Source organism: Salmo salar, chromosome ssa17 (assembly GCF_905237065.1).
Source record: "Salmo salar chromosome ssa17, Ssal_v3.1, whole genome shotgun sequence".
Classification (NCBI taxonomy): domain Eukaryota; kingdom Metazoa; phylum Chordata; class Actinopteri; order Salmoniformes; family Salmonidae; genus Salmo; species Salmo salar.
Genome location: NC_059458.1, coordinates 4331851 through 4355051, shown reverse-complemented (window position 1 = coordinate 4355051; position 23201 = coordinate 4331851). Strand labels below are relative to the sequence as shown.

Here is a 23201-nt window from a genome sequence, read left to right as displayed (position 1 = left end):
GTGTGACGTGTGTCCGAGGTATGTGTGTGACGTGTGTCCTAGGTGTGTGTAGAGTTACAGTAAGTGTGTGAGGCCAGGGGACATATTCCTACCCAGATTCCTGTGTGATTCCTGTTTACGCATGGAAAGCAACCCCTCCTCCCTCCTTCCCCCCACCCCCGTCTGTGTCCCGAGAGACACAGAGAAAACAGAGAACTGGAAATGATGGAGATAAGTTATCCTCGCTCTTTCACCCTCGCTCTCTCAACTCTCTTTTACTCTCTCTCCCTCTAAACCCACTCTTTCCCTCTCTCACCCTCTCGCTCATTCAACTCTCTTTTACTCTTTCTCTCTATCTTGCTCTTTCTTTCTCTCTCTGTCTTGCTCTCTCTCAACTCTCTTTTACTCTCTCTCTCTTCACTTCCTGTGTTCCAAACACAGACCTGTGTCTAAACAAAAAATTGTCCTGAACATCAAATATATAACTATTTCACAAAAGTGTTCCCAGAATATATACAGCCTTAACAATTAGAGGAAAAAGAATGGGAAGTAATGATGTTGATAAGGGGTGGAGAAGAGAATGTTTGATTGTGCTTGTGTGCATCCGTGCGTATGTGCGTGCGTAAATACCTGCGTGCATGTATTTGTGCGTACGTTTTGGCATCTCTGGTGAAATGATATCAGTGTGATCACTCCACTTTCTCAGATTGGGATTCTAGACTGTTTCCTCAGACTGGACTGGTAGGGCTGTGACCAGAAAGGCTGTGACCAGTAGGGCTGTGGTCATTAGGGCTGTGACCAGGGCTGCTGTAATAGTGTCCCTGGGACCACCAGAGCTGTATGACCAGAGTTCTGGCACCATAACAGTGTCCCTCCAGCGGTGCTATAATCAGACCGTCCAGTCATCAGACACTGATCTGCTCCCTCCTGTCCCCGTGTTCTGGGTGTTGCAGTACTCAATTACCCTGTAATGACATTAACCGTTTCTCCCGTACGAGTCAATGAGACATGCATCGATGAGATTGTCACCATTAGGCTGGTCCCTGACACGCACGTATTGTAGTCACACACACACACACACACACACACACACACACACACACACACACACACACACACACACACACACACACACACACACACACACACACACACAAGTACGGATATGAGCTAGTAGGCCAGGGAACACCCTACTTTTCAAACATGTAAATGTTCCATCCACAGAGAGATGAGACAGAGAACAGGGAGGCAGTGACAACCTCTGACAGATTACCACACAATCTGAAAATACACAACGTATCTGTGTGTATGTGTGTTATGTTTTGAACCTGTAGTCTCCTCCCCTGCTACCCTACCAGGGGACTCTTGGGTAGAGGTGTGTGGGGGGGAGAGGTTTGAGTAAGGGGGATGCAGGCGAGGTGAGGGTGAGTAAGAGATGAGTCAACTGCCCTCAGCTATAAGAGAAGCCCTGATGGAGCCTGGGAGTGACACATACACAAACCCTAAGAGGTAAGATACACTCTCTACTCTCCTCTACACTTCCTTTTTTCACTCTCTCCATCTTACCTCTATCATTCTCTATAACACTTTTACTCTTTCTCTGTCTATTATCCTTTCTCATTTCTCTCTCTCTCTCTGTTGTGTTAGTATGTGCTACTGAGATCATATGTATAGATTTGAGCAGGTGATGTAGTTCAACTTTATCTTGTCTGTACTGCGTGGTTTGGTTTGATTGTCTTTCATGAAGTGACGTGCCAGTTATTTTAAATTAACATTTTACTTTAAAAAAAAGTTCCTTTCAACTTTAGAGAAAACCTTTGAAAGGAAGCATGTGGAATATTCAGCAAGCCAAGTAGATCAGATAAACCTGATCGACTGATTTCTGTCTGTTTTCAGTAGGATGGGGTTAGTACAGTGAGCCTTATCTGTAGTCTATTTATCAGAGGGCAGGCTGTTCTCTCTAAGTGGGAATTTCACCACTGACCCTCTGCCAAGTATTGATTTGTCTAAAACAAACATTAATCTCCAACCAAAACATTACATTGAAGTTTAGACTTTAAATATTATCAGATTCATATTATTAAAGTGGATAATTGTACGTGTGCTCCACAACAGACCATAGTAGAACAACCTGCTTATGTATATATTCTCTCTTACAGGAGTACCCGTGCTGTTCTTTATATAAACACAAAGAAACCACCAGGTTCTAGACAAAAACCTGCACACATATTGACACAGGTACACACGTTCAGGCACATACGCCCATTCAACCAAACTACAGATATGGACTGCTCCATGGCCCTCCTGTTGTCCTCTCTGTTGGCTCTGTTCAGCGTGGGGGCAGGAGCTTCACTCTCATTGCATGTAGTGAGGACCAAGGTGAAAGACCTTGCTCAAACCATGGTGATTAGGATCAATAAGGTAATCAACCAATCTATCAATCAGTCATCCAGTCAGTCAATCATTAGTGTACTGATTTATGCAGTCTTTAGCTTGTTGATGAATTAAACAAACAAAAAAACAGCATCTATAGCCTACATTAATCGTATATTAATCACATTTATCTCTTCCTCCAGCTGGATATATCTCCTAACCTAATCGAGGGCATGGACCCATTTCTCCCTGCGGCTGCAGTAGATCAGCATATAGAAAGTCTGCCTTCCATAATGGAGACCATGGGGTTCTACCAGGACCTAATGCTCTTCCTAGACTGGGCAGACCTCAAACAGCTGGTGGAAGACACCTCCACTATGAGGGGTCTGCTGGAGAACTGGATGATATCACGCTGCCCAGGCCGCCAGCAGAAACAGACAGGAGAGGGACGGCTGTCAGAGGCGCTGAAAGACACTACCAGGAAGTATGGTCTGAGTGTGGGTCCAGTGGCGCTAAACAGACTCAAGGGCTACCTCGGTCGGTTACTACTGAACCTGGATCAGCTGAATTACTGTTACTAATGTTGATAATCACTGAGCAACTGAACTCAGATCAGTTTGTGCCATGCTGAACAACTGTTACTGACAGTGACTGTCACTGAGTAACTGAACTATGATTAACTCGTGACCTGCTGAAAACCTAGAATGAGTTGAAGCAAGACTGGACAGTGGGGTCATGGTGTCTGAAGATTCTCCAAAATGTAGATCATCCCACTGTCACCATCTCCCGCTAAGTTATTAAGACATTTTATATTATATTATTTAGACAAGGACTGTAGATTTATTTATATTTATTTCTATGAAGAAGAGAAAAATAAGCAGCTTTGTTTTGTAGCATTATACACCCGTCAGTCAGTGGCACAGGGGAAGTGTTTACTAAGCATTGAATCAGCTGTATTGCAGAATGTACACACACACACGTTGAGCACTGCTGCCTGCTCCATGGAGGACTAGACTGCATGTGTGTAGTGATGTCATCATACTCACTGAGAGGTTTTCCTGAAAGCTAAGACAGCCTCTGCCAGGAAACCACATGTTTTGATGTTAGAGCAGTGACAGAGAGGGAAGGTGGGGGGAGCGAGGGGGGCAAGATCAGTTCTCAATGACATTCCAAGATGGATTCTCAATGACAACGTTACATTGCATTCAGATAGAAATGCATTGTATAGAACACATATGATTGTCTATCCTGAAGAGCAGTGAGTCATGTCAGCTCTATTTCATTACATTTCTATATACAACGTTCTGAATATGATGCCTCACTGAACACATCCCAACTCATTCTCTTCTTTACAGTATTAGCACTTATGCCAGCAGCATACCATCATGCATCCCACTGTTGGCTTGCCAATAAAGCTAAGCAGGGTTGGTCCAGGTGGGTTTCTGGATGAGAGACCAGATGCTGCTGGAAGTGGTGTTGGAGGGCCAGTAGGAGGCACTCTGATCTGAAAACATTTTGATTGGGGACATTGTGATGTGTAGGGTGCCATCTATTGGATGGGATGTTAAACAGGTGTCCTGACTGTCTGTGGTCAGTAATAGATGCAATAGCACTTACTGTAAGAGTAGGGGTCTTAACCCTGAGGGCCTGGCTAAATTCCCAATCTGGCTGTCTAATATGCCATCTAATCATCCCCAGCTTCGAATTTGCTCACTCCTCTCCCCTATAATTATTCCCCAGGTCGTTGCTGTAAATGAGAATGTGTGCTGAGTCAAATCACCTGGTAAAAAAATATTTATACTGTACTATATTTTTGGTACATTTTATGTAACTATTTAATCTTGGATGATATGCAAAACTCTATTTAATAAAATGGTTTCCTTTTCTATTATTCTGTCTTTATCAGTCTTCCTTCATCAAAGGAATCCTTTGATACACATAGGGCCTGATCCTACACACTTCTCAGCAGTTGGTATTCAGACTTACGTTATACAGCTTAGTAAATGGCTTTGCATGCGTGGTTCCCTTGAGAACGCTGAATACATTTTATTAAACAGCTGAAAACCCTCTCACTTGCTGGCCAACAGATGTTCTCTTGGAGTTTTCATTCAATAGGGTTTTCATTACATTTATCTAAAGCCATCCCTTTAAATTTAGTGTACCTTTAATTTGAATTTTCTCGACAAACTCACTGGAACATATGGAGAGTATTATCCAGAATATTAAGGATCAATGAAAGAAAGCCAGGTAAATACATATACTTTTATCTCCTTTTCAGCACCAATTGGTAGATTTAAAAATACTGTGATCTTGTATATTATTTAGGGTTAGGAAAGTATTTATGAATAATATTTTTTTTAAATAGGTTTGGAGAGACTATACGCACAAAATATATTGATGAATATAAAAAAAATATCCTGAAATTTGCCATATTCCATGAAATATTGGAAGTTGAGAAAACTGTACGATATGGTCCTATAAATCTACCCTAATAATCCTCACTAATCATGAAACTGTGATGACAATGGTCCAGTCTAAAGTGAACTGTGCACCAGGCTCCATGTTTAAACTATGGGAAGCATTGCAGTCAACGTGGGCCAGCATCCCTGTGGAGCGCTTTCGACACCTTGTAGTATAACGATACAGGGGGAGACCCAGATGCAGACACAGGAGGCAAATGGTTGGAGTCTCTGATATTTATTATAGTCCAAGGGGCAGGTAAGAAACAGGTCGTGGACAGGCAAAAGATCATAAACCAGGTCAGAGTCCAGGAGGTACAGAGTGGCAGGCAGGTTCAAGGTAAGGGCAGGCAGAATGGTCAGGCAGGCGGGCTCAGAGTCTGGGCAGGCAAGGGTCAAAACCCAAAGGACTAGAAAAACGGAGATAAGGAAAAAGCAGGAGCACGGAAAAACCACGCTGGTTGACTTGATGAACTGGCAAAAGACAAACAGAACACAGGAATAAATACCCAGGGACTAATGGGGAAAACAGGTGACACCTGGAGATGTGTGGAGACAATCACAAAGCCTGGTGAAACAGATCAGGGCATGACATGTAGAGTCTATGCCCTGATGAATTGAGGCTGTTCTGAGGGCAAAGGGCATGCAACTAAATATTAGGAAGGTGTTTCTATTGTTTTGTACACTCAGCATATTAGGCAATAATTAAGACTAGGCAAAGTGATCGTGTAATGCAAAATTTGTATTAAAAGTATTACCATTGCCACATTTGATGTACAGTCACATTCACCCATCATTTGAAACTTGGTCAATTAGCGTCATCACTATATTTCCTTTGCAAAACCTCAGACTTTCATGATTACCAGCTGAGATAAACTTTTTTGGAGTTGATTTTATTCCTGGCTCAGAGTTTGTCTGGGCAGTGTCTAACATCATCCTAAAACCTACTCTGAGCTGGGAGTTTTTTTATTCAGATAGGCTACATGTCCTAAATGATTGCACAATTTGTAATACTTTAGCCTAATATGATCCACTATTGCTAGCTATCCTTAGGAACAACCACACAAACGTGGCAGAGGAAAGAAATGTAAACAAGCAATGTAATGGTATGATGCGAAATGTAAGGAAACTAACACTGAAGTCAGTAACAGTTATAAATGTATGTGGGTATTGTTTAATCCTATTCTTACAAATTGTGCTAAGTTAGGATATTATACTGAATGAAATCAACCAGACTCAGAGTTAAACTTCAACATGTCTTTACTCCATCACTGTCTGTGTAACACGCCCCCCACTTCTTTACTGACGTGGTGACGTCATACATCACTATGTCACATCAATACACGATATCCCCCCTTTACTTGGATATGAACTTCGATGTCAACATGACATCCACAACAACACTCATTCTTTCCCTGTATAGCAACCTTTGTGTTACCAATAAATAACTGAATTATGTTCAATATCTTATTATTTCTGTTCTCCTAACAGACTTTCCTTTTTAAGCTTACTTCTAAGCAAAACAAAAGTGTTATTATCATCTATTTATTTAGATTATTTTGTAACAAAACATTCTGCACATTTTTCACAACATAACTCAAACATTCAGAGTCTTCGCATTAGTCTTTTGTACTTGTAATTTTTCAGTTTATACTGGTTTTCTTTACCTCTTGCCGTGCAGGATAATTATTTAATGACAACAGTGGCGACCCGTCATTCAGGGCAGTTGGGGCAGAGCCTGTTTTTTGGGGGGCTTGCCTGTTTTGCATGTTATTTTGGGATTAATACGTGTCACATATCAGTTTGCAAACAATGTAAAAAAAATATATATTTATATATATATATCATTGAGTTAATAAAGCCACATACAAACACGGTCTCTTTTTGTTTTTTGAGTAAGGCAGCTCCAAAATATGGTGGTGGGGCAAGCCAGCAGAATACACGGAGCGTTGCGCCGTGATTGGCTCAGTGTTCTGTCACTCATGGGGACACTACGTCATACGTCACCGCCAAGTCTAAGGGTAGAGCTCGAAAATTGAAGCCCCTTGGGTCCTGCCATAGAGTTACATTACAAGTGCCCATCCGAGAAGGCTCAATGTTATTGGCCATATAGAAAATGCAGTCAAATCACATTATATCTACAGTAGCTTTCTTAAATAGCAGTCATCATGAATCAAGTCGACAATCTACAGGCAAATCCTTTTTAATCGTTGTTATATGAAGAGAAATAATGAAGAGAAATTATAGATAAAATGTATCGGTGCTCATTGGCCATTGGACATAAACACAACAAGTTGGAAATCGTAAATTCAACAATGAGTGATTTGGAAGGAATCAGTGGCTAACCACCTTTCTGTTCAAGTGAGCACAGCATAACAAGGTGAGTCCAAAAATGTATTGTATGCTGCTGCATAAATTATGTAATATGCCAGGGAGATATGTATACCAGGGAGATATGTATACTGAAAGTAATTCTAAGTGTCTGTTGTGTAGAAAGCTGTTAGTAGCCCACATGCCTCAGCCTAATCATTTGGTCTATTTTCACCTCTTCATTTCGCCTACTGTTCTGACTTGGTGGTGCACATGTAGCCTATAACCTGTTTTTGAGAAATGTAACCATCAAATATTGTAAGAGCTTTCATTGTCTGCTTATATGCTCCTTTTATTTATCCTACGGTTCTGACTTGGTGTACAGGGGGAACACTGTAAGAGCGGCCCATGTTCTGAATTCTATCACTGTAAATTTCTGTCACGTTCTGACCAGTATGAGGGTTATTTTGTTAGTGTAGGCTGGCCAGGACGTGGCAGAGGGTATTTGGTTTATGTGGTTCGGGGTGTGTGTATTATGTAGAGTAGTTGATTTATGTATTCCGGGGTTTTTTGGTCACTGCTCTGTTAGTCTATGTTCTTTCTAGTTAGTCTGTTTTCTATGTTTAGTTAATTGGGGTGTGGACTCTCAATTGAAGGCAGGTGTTGTCTAGTTGCCTTTGATTGAGAGTCCTATATATTAGGGTGTGTTTGTGTTTGTAATTTGTGGGAGGTTGTCACTTGAATTGCTGTCTTTTGCCGTCAAGTCTGTATTCGTCGTCCATCGTTTTATTTTGTTTGTATAAGTGGTTTCATTAGAAAGTTAATTATGAGCACTCAACCTGCTGCGCCTTGGTCCATTCCTGACGACCGTCGTTACAGAACCTCCCACCAAATCCGGATCAAGCAGCGGAGGAAGGAGCAACAGGTGGACTTAGTGGAGCAAAGGGAATTTGAGTTGGACCAACGGGAGAAATGGACATGGGAACAGATTATGGCCGGAGAGGGCCCATGGAAAAAATGGAGCGAAGACCGGGAACGCTACAGGGGAACACGACTGGCTATTAAACCGGAGAGGCAGCCCCAATAATTTTTTTGGGGGGGCACACGGGTAGTTTGGCAGGGCCAGGATTGAGCCGCAAGCCAAATCCTCGTGCTTATTTGGGGCAGCCTAGTATTAGTCAGGTCCCGTGCGTTGGAGTGAGGTGTACAGCGTTGAGGCCTAGTATTCACAGGCCGGTGTGCGCAGTACCTGCGCCCCGCATTTGTCAGGGGAAAGCGGGCATCCAGCCAGGAAGGGTGGAGCCAGTATTGCGCTCGAGACCGCCAGTGCGCCTTCACGGTCCAATATATCTTGTTCCCGCTCTCCGCACTAGCCGTAAGGTGTGTGTTTCCAGGCTGGCATATCCAGTACCAGCACCACGCACCAGGCTTCCAGTGCGTCAGCCCAGGCACTAGCCCTAAGGTGTGTGTTTCCAGTCTGGCATATCCAGTACCAGCACCACGCATCAGGCTTCCAGTGCGTCAGCCCAGTCCAGTACGTCCTGTTCCCGCTCCACGCACTAGCCCTAAGGTGTGTGTTTCCAGTCTGGCATATCCAGTACCAGCACCACGCATCAGGCTTCCAGTGCGTCAGCCCAGTCCAGTACGTCCTGTTCCCGCTCCACGCACTAGCCCTAAGGTGCGTGTCTCCAGTATGATACCTCCATTACCAGCACCACGCACCAGGCTTCAGTGCGTCAGCCCAGTCCAGCACGTCCTGTCCATGTTCCTCGTACTGGCCATGTGGTGCGTGTCCTTAGTCTGGCACATCCTAAGCCAGCCCCGCGCACCAGAGCTTCCGGCGACAGTGCCCCGGAGGGAGACGGCCCACTGTTCGGAACCAGGTGAGACGGCCCACTGTTCAGAGCCGAGTGAGTCTGGCTACAGTCCAGAACTTCCGGCAACAGTGCCTCGTCCAGAGCTTCCGGCAACAGTGCCTCGTCCAGAGCTTCCGGCGACAGTGCCCCGGAGAGAGATGGCCCACTGTTCGGAACCAGGTGAGACGGCCCACTGTTCAGAGCCGAGTGAGTCTGGCTACAGTCCAGAACTTCCGGCAACAGTGCCTCGTCCAGAACTTCCGGCGACAGTGCCTCGTCCAGAACTTCCCGGCGACAGTGCCTCGTCCAGAGCTTCCGGCGACAGTGCCCCGGAGAGAGACGGCCCACTGTTCGGAACCAGGTGAGACGGCCCACTGTTCAGAGCCGAGTGAGACTTCCTACAGTCCAGAGCTCCCAGAGTCTTCCTACAGTGCAGAGCTCCCAGAGTCCAGAGCTCCCAGAGTCCAGAGCTCCAAGAGTCTTCCTACAGTCCAGAGCTCCCAGAGTCCAGAGCTCCCAGAGTCTTCCTACAGTCCAGAGCTCCTACAGTCCAGAGCTCCCAGAGTCTTCCTACAGTCCAGAGCTCCTACAGTCCAGAGCTCCTACAGTCCAGAGCTCCTACAGTCCAGAGCTCCCAGAGTCTTCCTACAGTCCAGAGCTCCTAGAGTCCAGAGCTCCCAGAGTCTTCCTACAGTCCAGAGCTCCTAGAGTCCAGAGCTTCCAGAGTCTTCCTACAGTCCAGAGCTCCTACAGTCCAGAGCTCCTACAGTCCAGAGCTCCTAGAGTCTTCCTACAGTCCAGAGCTCCTAGAGTCTTCCTGCAGTCCAGAGCTCCTACAGTCCAGAGCTCCTAGAGTCTTCCTACAGTCCAGAGCTCCTAGAGTCCAGAGCTCCTAGGGTCTTCCTACAGTCCAGGGCTCCTATAGTCCAGAGCTCCTACAGTCCAGAGCTCCTACAGTCCAGAGCTCCTAGAGTCTTCCTACAGTCCAGAGCTCCTACAGTCCAGAGCTCCTACAGTCCAGAGCTCCTAGAGCCTTCCTACAGTCCAGAGCTCCTAGAGTCTTCCTACAGTCCAGAGCTCCTACAGTCCAGAGCTCCTACAGTCCAGAGCTCCCAGAGTCTTCCTACAGTCCAGAGCTCCCAGAGTCTTCCTACAGTCCAGAGCTCCCAGAGTCTTCCTACAGTCCAGAGCTCCTAGAGTCCAGAGCTCCTAGAGTCTTCCTACAGTCCGGGGTCGACAGAGGGACATCACTGTAGAGACAGTTTATGAGGGGACGGTGACAGTTTGTCGGTGACGGTGGCCACCCTCCCATGTACTTTTGGGGATTTATTAGTGTTTTTGGGGTTATTTGTTGTTGTTTTTTGTGTGTGAGAGGTGCATCCGGGGTCTGCACCTTTGGGGGGGGGGGGGGGGAATGTCACATTCTGACCAGTATGAGGGTTATTTTGTTAGTGTAGGCTGGTCAGGACGTGGCAGAGGGTATTTGGTTTATGTGGTTCGGGGTGTGTGTATTATGTAGAGTAGTTGATGTATGTATTCCGGGGTTTTTTGGTCACTGCTCTGTTAGTCTATGTTCTTTCTAGTTAGTCTGTTTTCTATGTTTAGTTAATTGGGGTGTGGACTCTCAATTGAAGGTAGGTGTTGTCTAGTTGCTCCTATAGTCCAGAGCTCCCAGAGTCTTCCTACAGTCCAGAGCTCCTACAGTCCAGAGCTCCCAGAGTCTTCCTACAGTCCAGAGCTCCTAGAGTCCAGAGCTCCCAGAGTCTTCCTACAGTCCAGAGCTCCTAGAGTCCAGAGCACCCAGAGTCTTCCTACAGTCCAGAGCTCCTACAGTCCAGAGCTCCCAGAGTCTTCCTACAGTCCAGAGCTCCTAGAGTCTTCCTACAGTCCAGAGCTCCTACAGTCCAGAGCTCCTAGAGTCTTCGTACAGTCCAGAGATCCTAGAGTCCAGAGCTCCTAGGGTCTTCCTACAGTCCAGGGCTCCTACAGTCCAGAGCTCCTACAGTCCAGAGCTCCTACAGTCTTCCTACAGTCCAGAGCTCCTACAGTCCAGAGCTCCTAGAGTCTTCCTACAGTCCAGAGCTCCTAGAGTCTTCCTACAGTCCAGGGCTCCTACAGTCCAGAGCTCCTACAGTCCAGAGCTCCTACAGTCCAGAGCTCCTAGAGTCTTCCTACAGTCCAGAGCTCCTACAGTCCAGAGCTCCTACAGTCCAGAGCTCCTAGAGCCTTCCTACAGTCCAGAGCTCCTAGAGTCTTCCTACAGTCCAGAGCTCCTACAGTCCAGAGCTCCTACAGTCCAGAGCTCCTAGAGTCTTCCTACAGTCCAGAGCTCCCAGAGTCTTCCTACAGTCCAGAGCTCCCAGAGTCTTCCTACAGTCCAGAGCTCCCAGAGTCTTCCTACAGTCCAGAGCTCCCAGAGTCTTCCTACAGTCCAGAGCTCCCAGAGTCTTCCTACAGTCCAGAGCTCCTAGAGTCCAGAGCTCCTAGAGTCTTCCTACAGTCCGGGGTCGACAGAGGGACATCACTGTAGAGACAGTTTATGAGGGGACGGTGACAGTTTGTCGGTGACGGTGGCCACCCTCCCATGTACTTTTGGGGATTTATTAGTGTTTTCGGGGTTATTTATTGTTGTTTTTTGTGTGTGAGAGGTGCATCCGGCGTCTGCACCTTTTGGGGGGGGTAAATGTCACATTCTGACCAGTATGAGGGTTATTTTGTTAGTGTAGGCTGGTCAGGACGTGGCAGAGGGTATTTGGTTTATGTGGTTCGGGGTGTGTGTATTATGTAGAGGGTAGTTGATTTATGTATTCCGGGGTTTTTTGGTCACTGCTCTGTTAGTCTATGTTCTTTCTAGTTAGTCTGTTTTCTATGTTTAGTTAATTGGGGTGTGGACTCTCAATTGAAGGCAGGTGTTGTCTAGTTGCCTTTGATTGAGAGTCCTATATATTAGGGTATGTTTGTGTTTGTAATTTGTGGGAGGTTGTCACTTGAATTGCTGTCTTTTGCCATCAAGTCTGTATTCGTCGTCCATCGTTTTGTTTTGTTTGTATAAGTGGTTTCATTAAAAAGTTAATTATGAGCACTCAACCCGCTGCGCCGTGGTCCATTCCTGACGACCGTCGTTACAATTTCAAAAGTACTGAACAAATAGTTATATTGACTACGTCCGTCCTAGCTCACTCATTAATGTCTTAATCGAAATTACGGATTGCCTCTTATCCGCTTGTCATCCCCTTATGACATAGTTTTTACATCTCAATTGTCAGTAGAAACCACATTTGTTTAAGCAAGTCAGCAATGTTTTTAAAAGGCAGTAAATGAGGCAGAATGAACTGTTTCGCTGCCAGACAAGGCTCTGCTAATAGTCAGGCGTAGCAGTGGTAAGGTGTTGGGACTCTGCGGTTGGGACAGCTTTATGTAGGCCCTAACAGTTAATGGGCACCGTTTGTCACCGTTATAGTGCAAATAATGTATTGTTAAGTGTTGTGTATTGGCTTTGCTGGCACGCATCCCACTTTCTTTCTTTTTTGCCCCACCAAGATTTGCATGCTAAAATCGCTATTAAATGACAAAGTCTGTTTACTTCTGTGGCAGTTTCATTTGTCTGTGATGCCTGACTGGCACAGATAGTCTCTGCTTTGGACTCTATGTAATGTCACAGAGTAGGACTATGTTCCACAGTCTCTTTCAGTCCTTTGGTTGTGGATCTGGCTCATCAATTGTATTTCTTATCACAAATGTCATATTCCTGGAAAACTTGGCTGGAGATTGAACAACCACATTGTTTCCCTCCTTACTGATCACAGTGTGCGGTGTCTCGTTGAAGGTTGTTGTGAACTTTTCTGTTTGTCCTGTTTTAGGAGAACCTGGTCACCGATGTCCACGTCCGAGTGTTTGGCTCTGCGATGGTTGTCTGCATAGATCTTGGATTTCCCTTTCTACTCTGAATCACAGTCCCATGTTTCCAGGTCACTCTGTCATGTAGCTATATCCGGAAGTTTCCCCCTCGTTTTCCTTTTTAAAAGGAGCTCAACTGTGCTGGTAGAGGGATCAATGGACCTGTAGACAGTCACGTACTTGTTTAGCTCCCGCTTCCAGTCCTGCCCCTCAGTTTGTCCAATGCAAATCCGTTTCATGAGTGAGGCATTTTGCCACTCCACTTCACAATTTGCCTGTGCCCATTTTGGCATAGTTTTTACATGCTGTATCCCATTTTCCTGGCAGAAGTTCTGGAACTGGGATGACATGTACTGTGTGCCACAGTCAGATCGATTGTTAATGGTAGACCATGATGACTGAAAATAGTCTCCAGACTATCAATCACCTTTTCTGCAGTAGTAGATTGCAGATATCATATTCATAATATCTGCTGTATTAGTATACAACTACTAGCTTTGAGTGTCCTATTGGTAGTGGACCCAAATGATCAGTGGCGATGTCCTGCCACGGCCCATCAGGTAGCGCTGTGGGTCTCAGCGGTTCTGGCATATCTGGTCATGCTACAGTCTGACAACCATGGCATGACCTGACGTGTCTCTCTGCAGCCTTGTCCATGCCCGGCCACCATACTTTACTCCTGAGATGTTGTTTTGTGCCTATAATGCCCCAATGTCCCTGGTGAGCAAAGGCTAGAGACCTCGACTGTGGAAAAACAATGCGTGTTCCCCTTAGGATTAGTTGTCCGATTACACACAGTTCATTTGCTATAACACCCACTCTGAATAGAATTTCTCACCTCTCTTAGCTCTTCATCTGTAGCTGATGCTTCTTCCACTTCCCAAATCAAATTTTATTTGTCAAATGGGCCGAACACACCAGGTTTAGACCTTACAGTGAAATACTTACTAACAAGCCCTTAACCAACAAGAAAAATAAGTGTTAAGTAAAAAATAGATAAGTAAACATTTTTTTTACAATTAATTAAAGAGCAGCAGTAAAATAACAATAGCGAGGCTATACACAGGGGGTACCAGTACAGAATCAATGTGCGGGGGCACCGGTTAGTCGATGTTATTGAGGTAATATGTACATGTAGGTAGAGTTAAAGTGACTATGCATAGATAATAAACAGAGAGTAGCAGCATCATAAAAGAGGGGGGATGCAAATAGTCTGGGTAGCCATTTGATTAGCTGTTCAAGAGTCTTATGGCTTGGGGGTAGAAGCTGTTAAGAAGCCTTTTGGACCTCGACTTGGCGCTCCGGTACAACTTGCCGTGGGGTAGCAGAGACAACAGTCTATGACTAGGGTGGCTGGAGTCTGACAATTTTTTTTTTAGGGCCTTCCTCTGACACCGCCTGGTGTAGAGGTCCTGGATCGCAGGAAGCTTGGCCCCAGTAATGTACTGGGCCATACGCACTGCCCTCTGTAGTGCCTTGCGGTAAGAGGCCGAGCAGTTGCCATACCAGACAGTGATGCAACCAGTCAGGATGCTCTCAATTGTGCAGCTGTAGAACATTTTGAGAATCTGAGGACCCGTGCCAAATCTGTTCAGTCTCCTGAGGGAGAATACGCTTTGTCGTGCCCTCTTCATGACTGTCTTGGAGTGATTGGACCATGATAGTTTGTTGTTGATGTGGACACCAAGGAACTTGAAGCTCTCAACCTACTCCACTACAACACCCGTCAACAAGAATGGGGCGTGCTCGGTCCTCCTTTTCATGTAGTCCACAATCATCTCCTTTGTCTTGATCACGTTGAGGGAGAGGTTGTTGTCCTTGCACCACACGGTCAGGTCTCTGAACTCCTCCCTATAGGTTGTCTCATCGTTGTCGGTGATCAGGCCTACCACTGTTGTATCATTGGCAAACTTAATGATGGTGTTGGAGTCGTGCAGTCATGAGTGAACAGGGAGTACAGGAGGGGGCTGAGCACGCACTCCTGAGGGGCCCCCGTGTTGAAGATCAGCGTGGAGGATGTGTTACCTACCCTTACCACCTGGGGGCGGCCTGTCAGGAAGTCCAGGATCCAGTTGCAGAGGCAAGTGTTTAGTCCCAGGGTCCTTAGCTTAGTGATGAGCTTTGAGGGCACTATGGTGTTGAATGCTGAGCTGTAGTCAATGAATAGCATTCTCACATAGGTGTTCCTTTTGTCCAGGTGTGAAAGGGCAGTGTGGAGTGCAATAGAGATTGCATCATCTGTGGATCTGTTGGTGCTGAATGCAAATTGGAGTGGGTCTAGGGTTTCTGGGATAATTGTGTTGATGTGAGCCATGACCAGCCTTTCAAAGCAGGTCATGGCTACAGACGTGAGTGCTACGAGGCGGTAGTCATTTAGGCAGGTTACCTTCATGTTCTTGGGCACAGGGACTATGGTGGTCTGCTTGAAACATGTTGGTACTACAGACTCAGTCAGGGACAGGTTGAAAATGTCAGTGAAGACACTTGCCAGTTGGTCAGCGTATGCTCTGAGTACACGTCCCGGTTATCCCCGCGGCCTTGTGAATGTTGACCTGTTTAAAGGTCTTACTCACATCGGCTACGGAGAGCATGATCACACAGTGGTCTGGAACAGCTGATGCTCTCATGCATGTTTCAGTGCTACTTGCCTCTAAGTGAGCATAGAAGTAATTTAGCTCGCCTGGTAGGCTCGTGTCACTGGGAAGCTCGCATCTGGAGTTGCGTTCAGAGCCACAAATCTCACATACTCCTCTGCTCCGTGTGTGTGAGTCTTTCACTGCAGTCTTTCCAAGTAGACGAGACAGAGGGTCAGCGATGATGTTTTTCCCTGGTATGTGGACAACACAAAAGTCATAGGGTTGGAGTCTCAGCACCCACCCAGCGAGGACTGTAAATAGCTTCTAGCGCCTTATGATCAGTCACTAGATCAAATTCCCTGCCGTATACGTACGGGTGAAGCCTTTCACAAGCCCAAACCAATGCAAGGGCCTCACCCTCAGTTTGTGAATATCTGCATTCACACTCTGTCAGACTCCTGCTCACATAACAGACTGGAACCATTTCTCTGTGTCGTTCTTGCATGACCACAGCTCCTAGGCCAACTGGTCCTGCGTCTGCTATTACTTTTGTGGGAGTGTCTTTGTCAAAGTACGCCAGTGTCACGGCTTCAGACAGTTTCTATTTTAATGTCTGAAATGCCTTCTTCTGTTCCGGTCCGAATTGGAATGTCAGGCTCGGAGGCCTCGACCACTGCTCTCACTCTTTTAGTTATGGGCCCAATGCCCTTCTGTGAGAGTTACATGCCCATGAACACCAATGTGTCCATGTTGAACTGACATTTGAGTTGAGAGTAAGCCCACAGTTCTCCAGCCTATTGAGTCCAGCATGTAGCCGCTGGTCATGGGTTTCCTTGTCTGGGGCGTGGACGATGATGTCATCTGATATGTTCTCCACCCCCTCGATGCCTGCCAGTGCTGTTGCGATTTCATTTTGATACTGCTCGCTCGCCTTATGAAACTCCAAATATGAGCCTTTCATATCTATATATCCCATTATCCACTGCAAACGTCGTTATGCCTCTCGACTCTGCTGTTAGCTCCAATTGATGATAGCCCCATCCAGTTTACTGAACATTACAGACCCTTTCATTCCTTGCAAAAGTTAATCTACTGTGGGGATTGGGTACCTTCCACATATGATCGCTGTGTTCGCTTGTCTCATGTCCAGACACAGTCTTATGTCGTCGTCTGTATTTGGCACTACCACTACTGGATTCACCCATGGTGTGGCACCATCCATTCTCTCGATTAAGTCCATGTTTTGTAGTTCCTCTATCTTTTTCTCCACGGCTTCTCTCAGGTGGAATGGTACATGCCTAAGGGCCTGTGCTACTGGTGTCACATGTAGGTTTATCTACTTTGTGTTTAGCTTACCCACCCCTTCAAACAACTTGGGGTATTGCTGTTTTATCTGCATTTTTACATCTGTCACTGCTGCTATGTCAACACCCACTTGCTTGATGAGCATGCATATAGCTTTTAATCAGTCAGTGATGAACGGCACCTGATTTCATTGGCTTTCAACATTTCCCATGTGCTCTCATCTACTATGTTACTCGTGACCCCAGAGTCAATTAACATTAATAAATTGACCCCTCCCACTGAGAACGTGATCCTGTCTGAGTTACAGTTCTCTTTTACCACAATTGCATAGGTGCGGTTTTGTTCCTCTGAATCAACATACTTCACAATCTGTTTCGAGTAACCTTTGGTCTTGCACATTTTTTCAATATGGTCCTTCCTATTAAATTTCTTGCAGGTCTGCCCACGTGCTGGACAAGCAGGGTCCTTTAAAAAATATCTGGAAAATGATCTGCACGTCCACAACGATTGCACACCTTCTCTGATGTCTTTTCCTTCTGCATTATTTAATTTTTTTAAACACGATGCACAGTCTGTTTATCTTTAGCATCTGTACTCACGTGCATCTGCACTCATACTGCACACATATTCCATATTAAATTTGCTCAGTATGGCATCTCCAATGTGATTGTCTTTATCTCCAGCAAAGTCACAATCTTTAGCTACTTGTCAAAGACGAGTAACAAATTGCTGAATTCTCTCACCAGTTTTCAGTGTTAGTTGATAACATGTCTGTGTCGCGAACTCTGTGTTCACCTGTGGCATAAGGCATGCATTTAACATCAGCCACAGCCCTGACGTAGTCCGTTGGTTCTCCGGTGTCTGCGACTGTGGAGAAAACGTCCTGCACATCTGTCCAAGCATGATGTCGAAGCAAAGCTCTCCTCCGTTGTTTTGTAACTGCATCAATGTCACCAGATAGTATTAATCCTTTACCATCCGTGAACACTTTGGCACAGTGTTTTCTATCTTGACCACACTAACTCATTTTTCAGACTTAACTATTGTTTTCAAAAGTGATCCTCGTCACCATTGTTCAATCCTATACTTACAACTTGTACTAAATTAGGATATTATACTGAATTAAATCAACCAGACTCAGAGTTAAACTTCAACATGTCTTTACTCCATCACTGTCCATGTAACAAGCCCCCCATTCCTTTACTGATGTGGTGACATCATATATCAGTATGTCACATCAATACACGACAGGTATAACTGACGGTGGCTACCGATAGTGGCTACTATTTAACACGATACAAAATGTAAAACATATTGTGAAAGGTCTGACCATTATATATATATATATAATTAAAGCTGCACTGCATAACATATATATTTTTAGGGGGTAGATCAGCTTTGATATTGCAGATAGATTGCACTAGGTAAGTTTGTGTGTACAGGTGTGTTTGTAGACCCCTCTTGCTAGAATACACTATATATTCTAGATAGAACTCAACTTCCCAGAAACCCCTCTCTCATAGGTTGGTCAACATCTGCTCTGAGACTTTTTGGCTGTGGTACCTAGTGACAACCCAACAGATTTGAGACTGTGGATGCCAATGCAATTACAATGATGGACAAGATTGATTACAACTCAATTCCATTTCAAACATTCTACACCGGCTAGATCTCATTTTTATATTGTAATAAAAAGATTAACATTGTCAGTCAGAAAAGTAGCTAACGTAAGCAGTGGTAATTTTGGCATGTAAATCTTGGTGGGGCAAACTACATTTTTGGGGGGGATGAATGCCAGCAAAGCCACTAGACAACACAACACTAAACAATACATTTTGGCACTATAATGATGACAAACGGTGCCCACAAACTGTTAGGGCCTACATAAAGCTGTCTCAACAGCAGAGTCCCAACAGCAGTCCCAACACCTTACCACCGCTACACCTGGCTATCAGCGTAGCCTTGTCTGGCAGCGAAACAGTTCATTCAGCCTCATTTACTGCATAAAAAAAAAACATAGCTGATATGGCTGACTTGCTTAAACAAATGTGGTTTCTATTGACAATTGAGATGTTCAAGCTATGGCATAAGGGGACGACAAGCAGATAAGAGGCAATCCATAATTTCAATAAAGACATTTATACACAAGCTATGATGGACGTAGTCATTATAACTATTTGTTCAGCACTTTTGAAATGTACAGCAATAGAATTCAGAACATAGGCCGTTCTTACAGTGTTCTCCATGTACACCAAGTCAGAACCGTAGGATAAATGAAGGGGGCATACAGTTCCTTGCAAAAGTATTCATCCCCTTGGCATTTTTCATATTTTGTTGCATTATAACCTGTAATTTAAATTGATTTTTATTTGGATTTCAAGTAATGGACATTCACAAAATAGTCCAAATTGTTGAAGTGAAATGAAAAAATAACTTGTTTAAAAAAATTAAGGAAAAAAAACAACAGAAAAGTGGTGCGTGCATATGTATTCACCCCCTTTGCTATGAAGCCCCTAAATAAGATCTGGTGCCACCAATTACATTCAGAAGTCACATAATTAGTTAAATAAAGTCCACATGTGTGCAATCTAAGTGTCACATGATCTCAGTATATATACACACCTGTTCTGAAATGCCCCAGATTTAGCAACACCACTAAGCAAGGGGCACCACCAAGCAAGCGGCACCATGAAGACCAAGGAGCTCTTCAAACAGGTCAGGGACAGAGTTGTGGAGAAGTACAGATCAGGGTTGGATTATAAAAAATATTTGAACATTGAAACTTTGAACATGCCACGGAGCACCATTAAATTTAATCAAATTAAAATAAATTAAAGAGTGGGGTGGCAGGGTAGCCTAGTGGTTTGAGTGTTGGACTAGTAACCGTAAGGTTTTTATGTTCGAATCCCTGAGCTGACAAGGTTGTTCTGTTGTTCTGCCCCTGAACAAGGCAGTTAACCCACTGTTCCTAGGCTGTCATTGAAAATAAGAATTTGTTCTTAACTGACTTGCCTAGTAAAATAAAGGAAGAAAAAAAACTCCATTATTAAAAAATTGAAAGAATATGGCACCACAACAAACCTGCCCACCAAAACTCAGATCAGGCAAGTAGGGCATTAATTAGAGGCAACAAAGAGACCAAAATCCTGAAGGAGCTCCACAGTGGAGATTGGAGTAGGACCACTTTAAGCCGTACACTCCACAGAGCTGGGCTTTAAGGAAGAGTGGCCAGAAAAAGCCATTGCTTAAAGGAAAAAACAAGCAAACATGTTTGGTGTTGGCCCAAAATATGTGTGGGAGACTCCCCAAACATATGGAAGAAGGTACTCTGGTCAGATGATACTAAAATTGAGCTTTTAGGCGTAAACCCAACACCTCATCACCTGAGAACACCATCCCCACAGTAAAGCATGGTGGTGGCAGCGTTATGCTGTGGGATGTTTTTCGTCAGCAGGGACTAGGAAACTAGTCAGAATTGAAGGAATGAAGGATGGCGCTAAACACAGGGAAATTCTTGAGGGAAACCTGTTTCAGTCTTCCAGAGATTTGAGACTGGGACGGAGGTTCACCTTCCAGCAGAACAATGACCCTAAGCAATCCAATTGAGAATCTGTGGTATGACTTAAAGATTGCTGTACACCAGCAGAACCAATCCAATTTGAAGGAGCTGGAGCAGTTATGCCTTGAAGAATGGGGGAAAATCCTAGTGGCTAGATGTGCTAAGCTTGTAGAGACGTACCCCAAGAGACTTGCAGCTGTAATTGTTGCAAAAGGTGGCTCTACAAAGTATTAACTTTGGTGGTGAATAGTTATGCGCGCTCAAGTTCTGTTTTTTTTGTCTTATTACGTGTTTGTTTCACAATGAAAAATATTTTGTATCTTCAAAGTGGTAGGCATGTTGTGTAAATCAAATGATACAAACCTCCCAAAAATCTACTTTTAATTCCAGGTTGTAAGGCAACAAATTAGGAAAAATGCCAAGGGGGTGAATACTTTGCAAGCCACTGTATAAGCAGACAATGGAAGCTCTTACAATATTAAATTATTAAATTTCTCTAAAACATGTTACATGTGCAACACCAAGTCAGAACAGTAGGCAAAATTAAGAGGGGAAAATAACCCAAATTATTAGGGTGAGGCACGTGAGCTACTAACAGCTTTATACACAACATACGCTTAGTATTACTTTCTTAGCTACAGTATACATATCTCCCTGCCATATTACATAAGTTATGCAGCAGCGAACAAGACATTTTTGGACTCACCTTGTTGTGCTGTGCTCAGTTTAACAGGAAGGTGGTATGGCGGTCCTTCATGAGCACATTTTGTCAACAAACTTTCTTATCAAAGTATGGAATTCTCTTGATTTATGGTGCTTTCAAGACAACTGGGATCTCAAAAATAAACAAGGTCGAATCATGATAACGTCAGTGTCGTAGCTCTAGAAAGAGGCCCGAGTTCCCGACTTACAATTCAGAGTTGGATGTCCGTTCAATGGAGGTTTCAGACAGCTGGATTTAGGACTGTGCGCACACCACAGAGCGGGCGGACAGGCTGAGTGAAGGCAAAGCTTCCGAAAGGCTGGCTGGTCCAGCACAGAAGAGTTGAACAGAGGCAGCTGCTGTCAGTGTTTGTATTGCACTCTTTCTCCCAGTTGTAAAAGCAAGCAGAGCAGAAACTGGCTAATCTTTAGTTGACTGATGTAGCTGGCAAGGTAACTGCTGTTTAACAAGAGAAAAAAAACGAAACGGTTTGTTCCCAGTGCTGAGCTAATAGTGTAACTAACATGTAACGTTGGCTAATGTTTCATCCCCTCTTGACTGAGGTAAATTAATTAGCTAGCTAGATCTACAATTAGAGAGAGAGAGCTGGCCAAAAGTAAGTATTATTTTTGCCTCATTCACATTAGGCCCGAATCAAGCGCTGAAACCAGCGGCCAAATAATTGAAGACTGATAATTGTGAAAAAATGTTGGTGCAATGTGAGTTTTTATTAGAGTCAGTATAGCAATGTAATGTTATTGATTTGTCAGTTTCCCTAGCTAATTCCCCACTTTTAACACTGACACAGTAATAAACAGCTCTACAGGCTTCACTGTCATGGTGCACTGTCAATACACAACACTATGAACATCATGTCTTAGCAGGATCAGATGGTGACAGGTGTAGGGTCAGACAGTCAGGGAAGACAGGTCTATGGAGCTTAGGTGAATTTTGCAGTATATTAACGATATATATATTAACAATATAAAATGATACAAAGTTCCATCTTGAGTTGATGGGTAGACCTACAGTAGCTACAGGACAGCAGCTTAATGCTACAGTCTGGGATCTGGGAATAATAGTAATTTCAATTATTAAACCATTGATTATATTATTGGATAATATAATGCATAAATGTACAACAAGGTCATTCTTTGTCATGCCTTATCTTAGGAGGATCAGATAATGACGGGTCTGACCTCTGTGATTGCCAACAAGGGTTTTGCCACCAAGTACTGTCATGTTTTGAAGGGGTCAAATACTTATTTCCCTCATTAAAATGCAAATCAATTTATAACATTTTTTGCATGCATTTTTCTGGATTTTTTCATTGTTATTCTGTCTCTCACTGTTCAAATAAACCTACCATTAAAATTATAGACTGATCATTTCTTTGTCAGTGGGCAAACGTACAAAATCAGCAGGGGATCAAATATTTTTTTCCCTTACTGTAGCTTACCTCTGGGCAGATGTCTTGGAGCCTTACACTGGGCGCATACCGAGCAGGAGGAAACATAAACCCTCACGTCCCTTGCCAAGGTAGGCCACCAGTACTTCCCACTCAGACAGCGCACCGTCTGACCGATCCCCGGATGACCAGAGGAGGGTGACGTGTGGGCCCAATAGATCAACTGGTCACGGACAGCAGACGGAACGTACAGACGGGACACTGGAGGGGAGCGGGCTCTGTCCGTAATGCCTGCTCAATGTCCGCGTCCAGCTCCCACATGACCGGTGCTACCAGGCAGGAGGCCGGGAGTATGGGAGTCTGATCCATGGGCCGCTCCTCTGTGTCATACAGCCGGGACAGTGCGTCTGCCTTCACATTTTGGGAACCTGGTTTGTAGGACAGGGTAAACACAAAACGAGTAAAGAACATGGCCCACCTTGCCTGACGAGGATTCAGTCTCCTCGCTGCCCGGATGTACTCCAGGTTGCGGTGGTCAGTCCAGATGAGGAAAGGGTGTTTAGCCCCCTCAAGCCAATGTCTCCACGCCTTCAAGGCTTTAACCACAGCCAACAGCTTCCAGTCCCCCACATCATAGTTCCGCTCTGCTGGGCTGAGCTTCTTCGAGAAGAAAGCACAGGGGCGGAGCTTCGGTGGCGTGCCCGCGCGTGAGAGAGAACGACTCCTATCCCAGCCTCGAACGCGTCCACCTCCACAATGAACGCCAAAGAGGGATC

The 23201-nt window shown here is 44.7% G+C and overlaps 1 protein-coding gene across 1 annotated transcript; it reads left to right on the top strand.

Annotated features, from left to right (window-relative positions):
- The first annotated feature begins 1344 nt into the window (after positions 1-1344).
- Positions 1345-3487, top strand: LOC123728141 (uncharacterized). Its single transcript, XM_045698739.1, has 3 exons — positions 1345-1488; positions 2139-2400; positions 2556-3487. The coding sequence occupies exons 1-3, from the start codon at positions 1415-1417 to the stop codon at positions 2931-2933; spliced, it is 714 nt and encodes a 237-aa protein (XP_045554695.1). The 5' UTR covers positions 1345-1414; the 3' UTR covers positions 2934-3487.
- The last annotated feature ends 19714 nt before the right edge of the window (positions 3488-23201 follow it).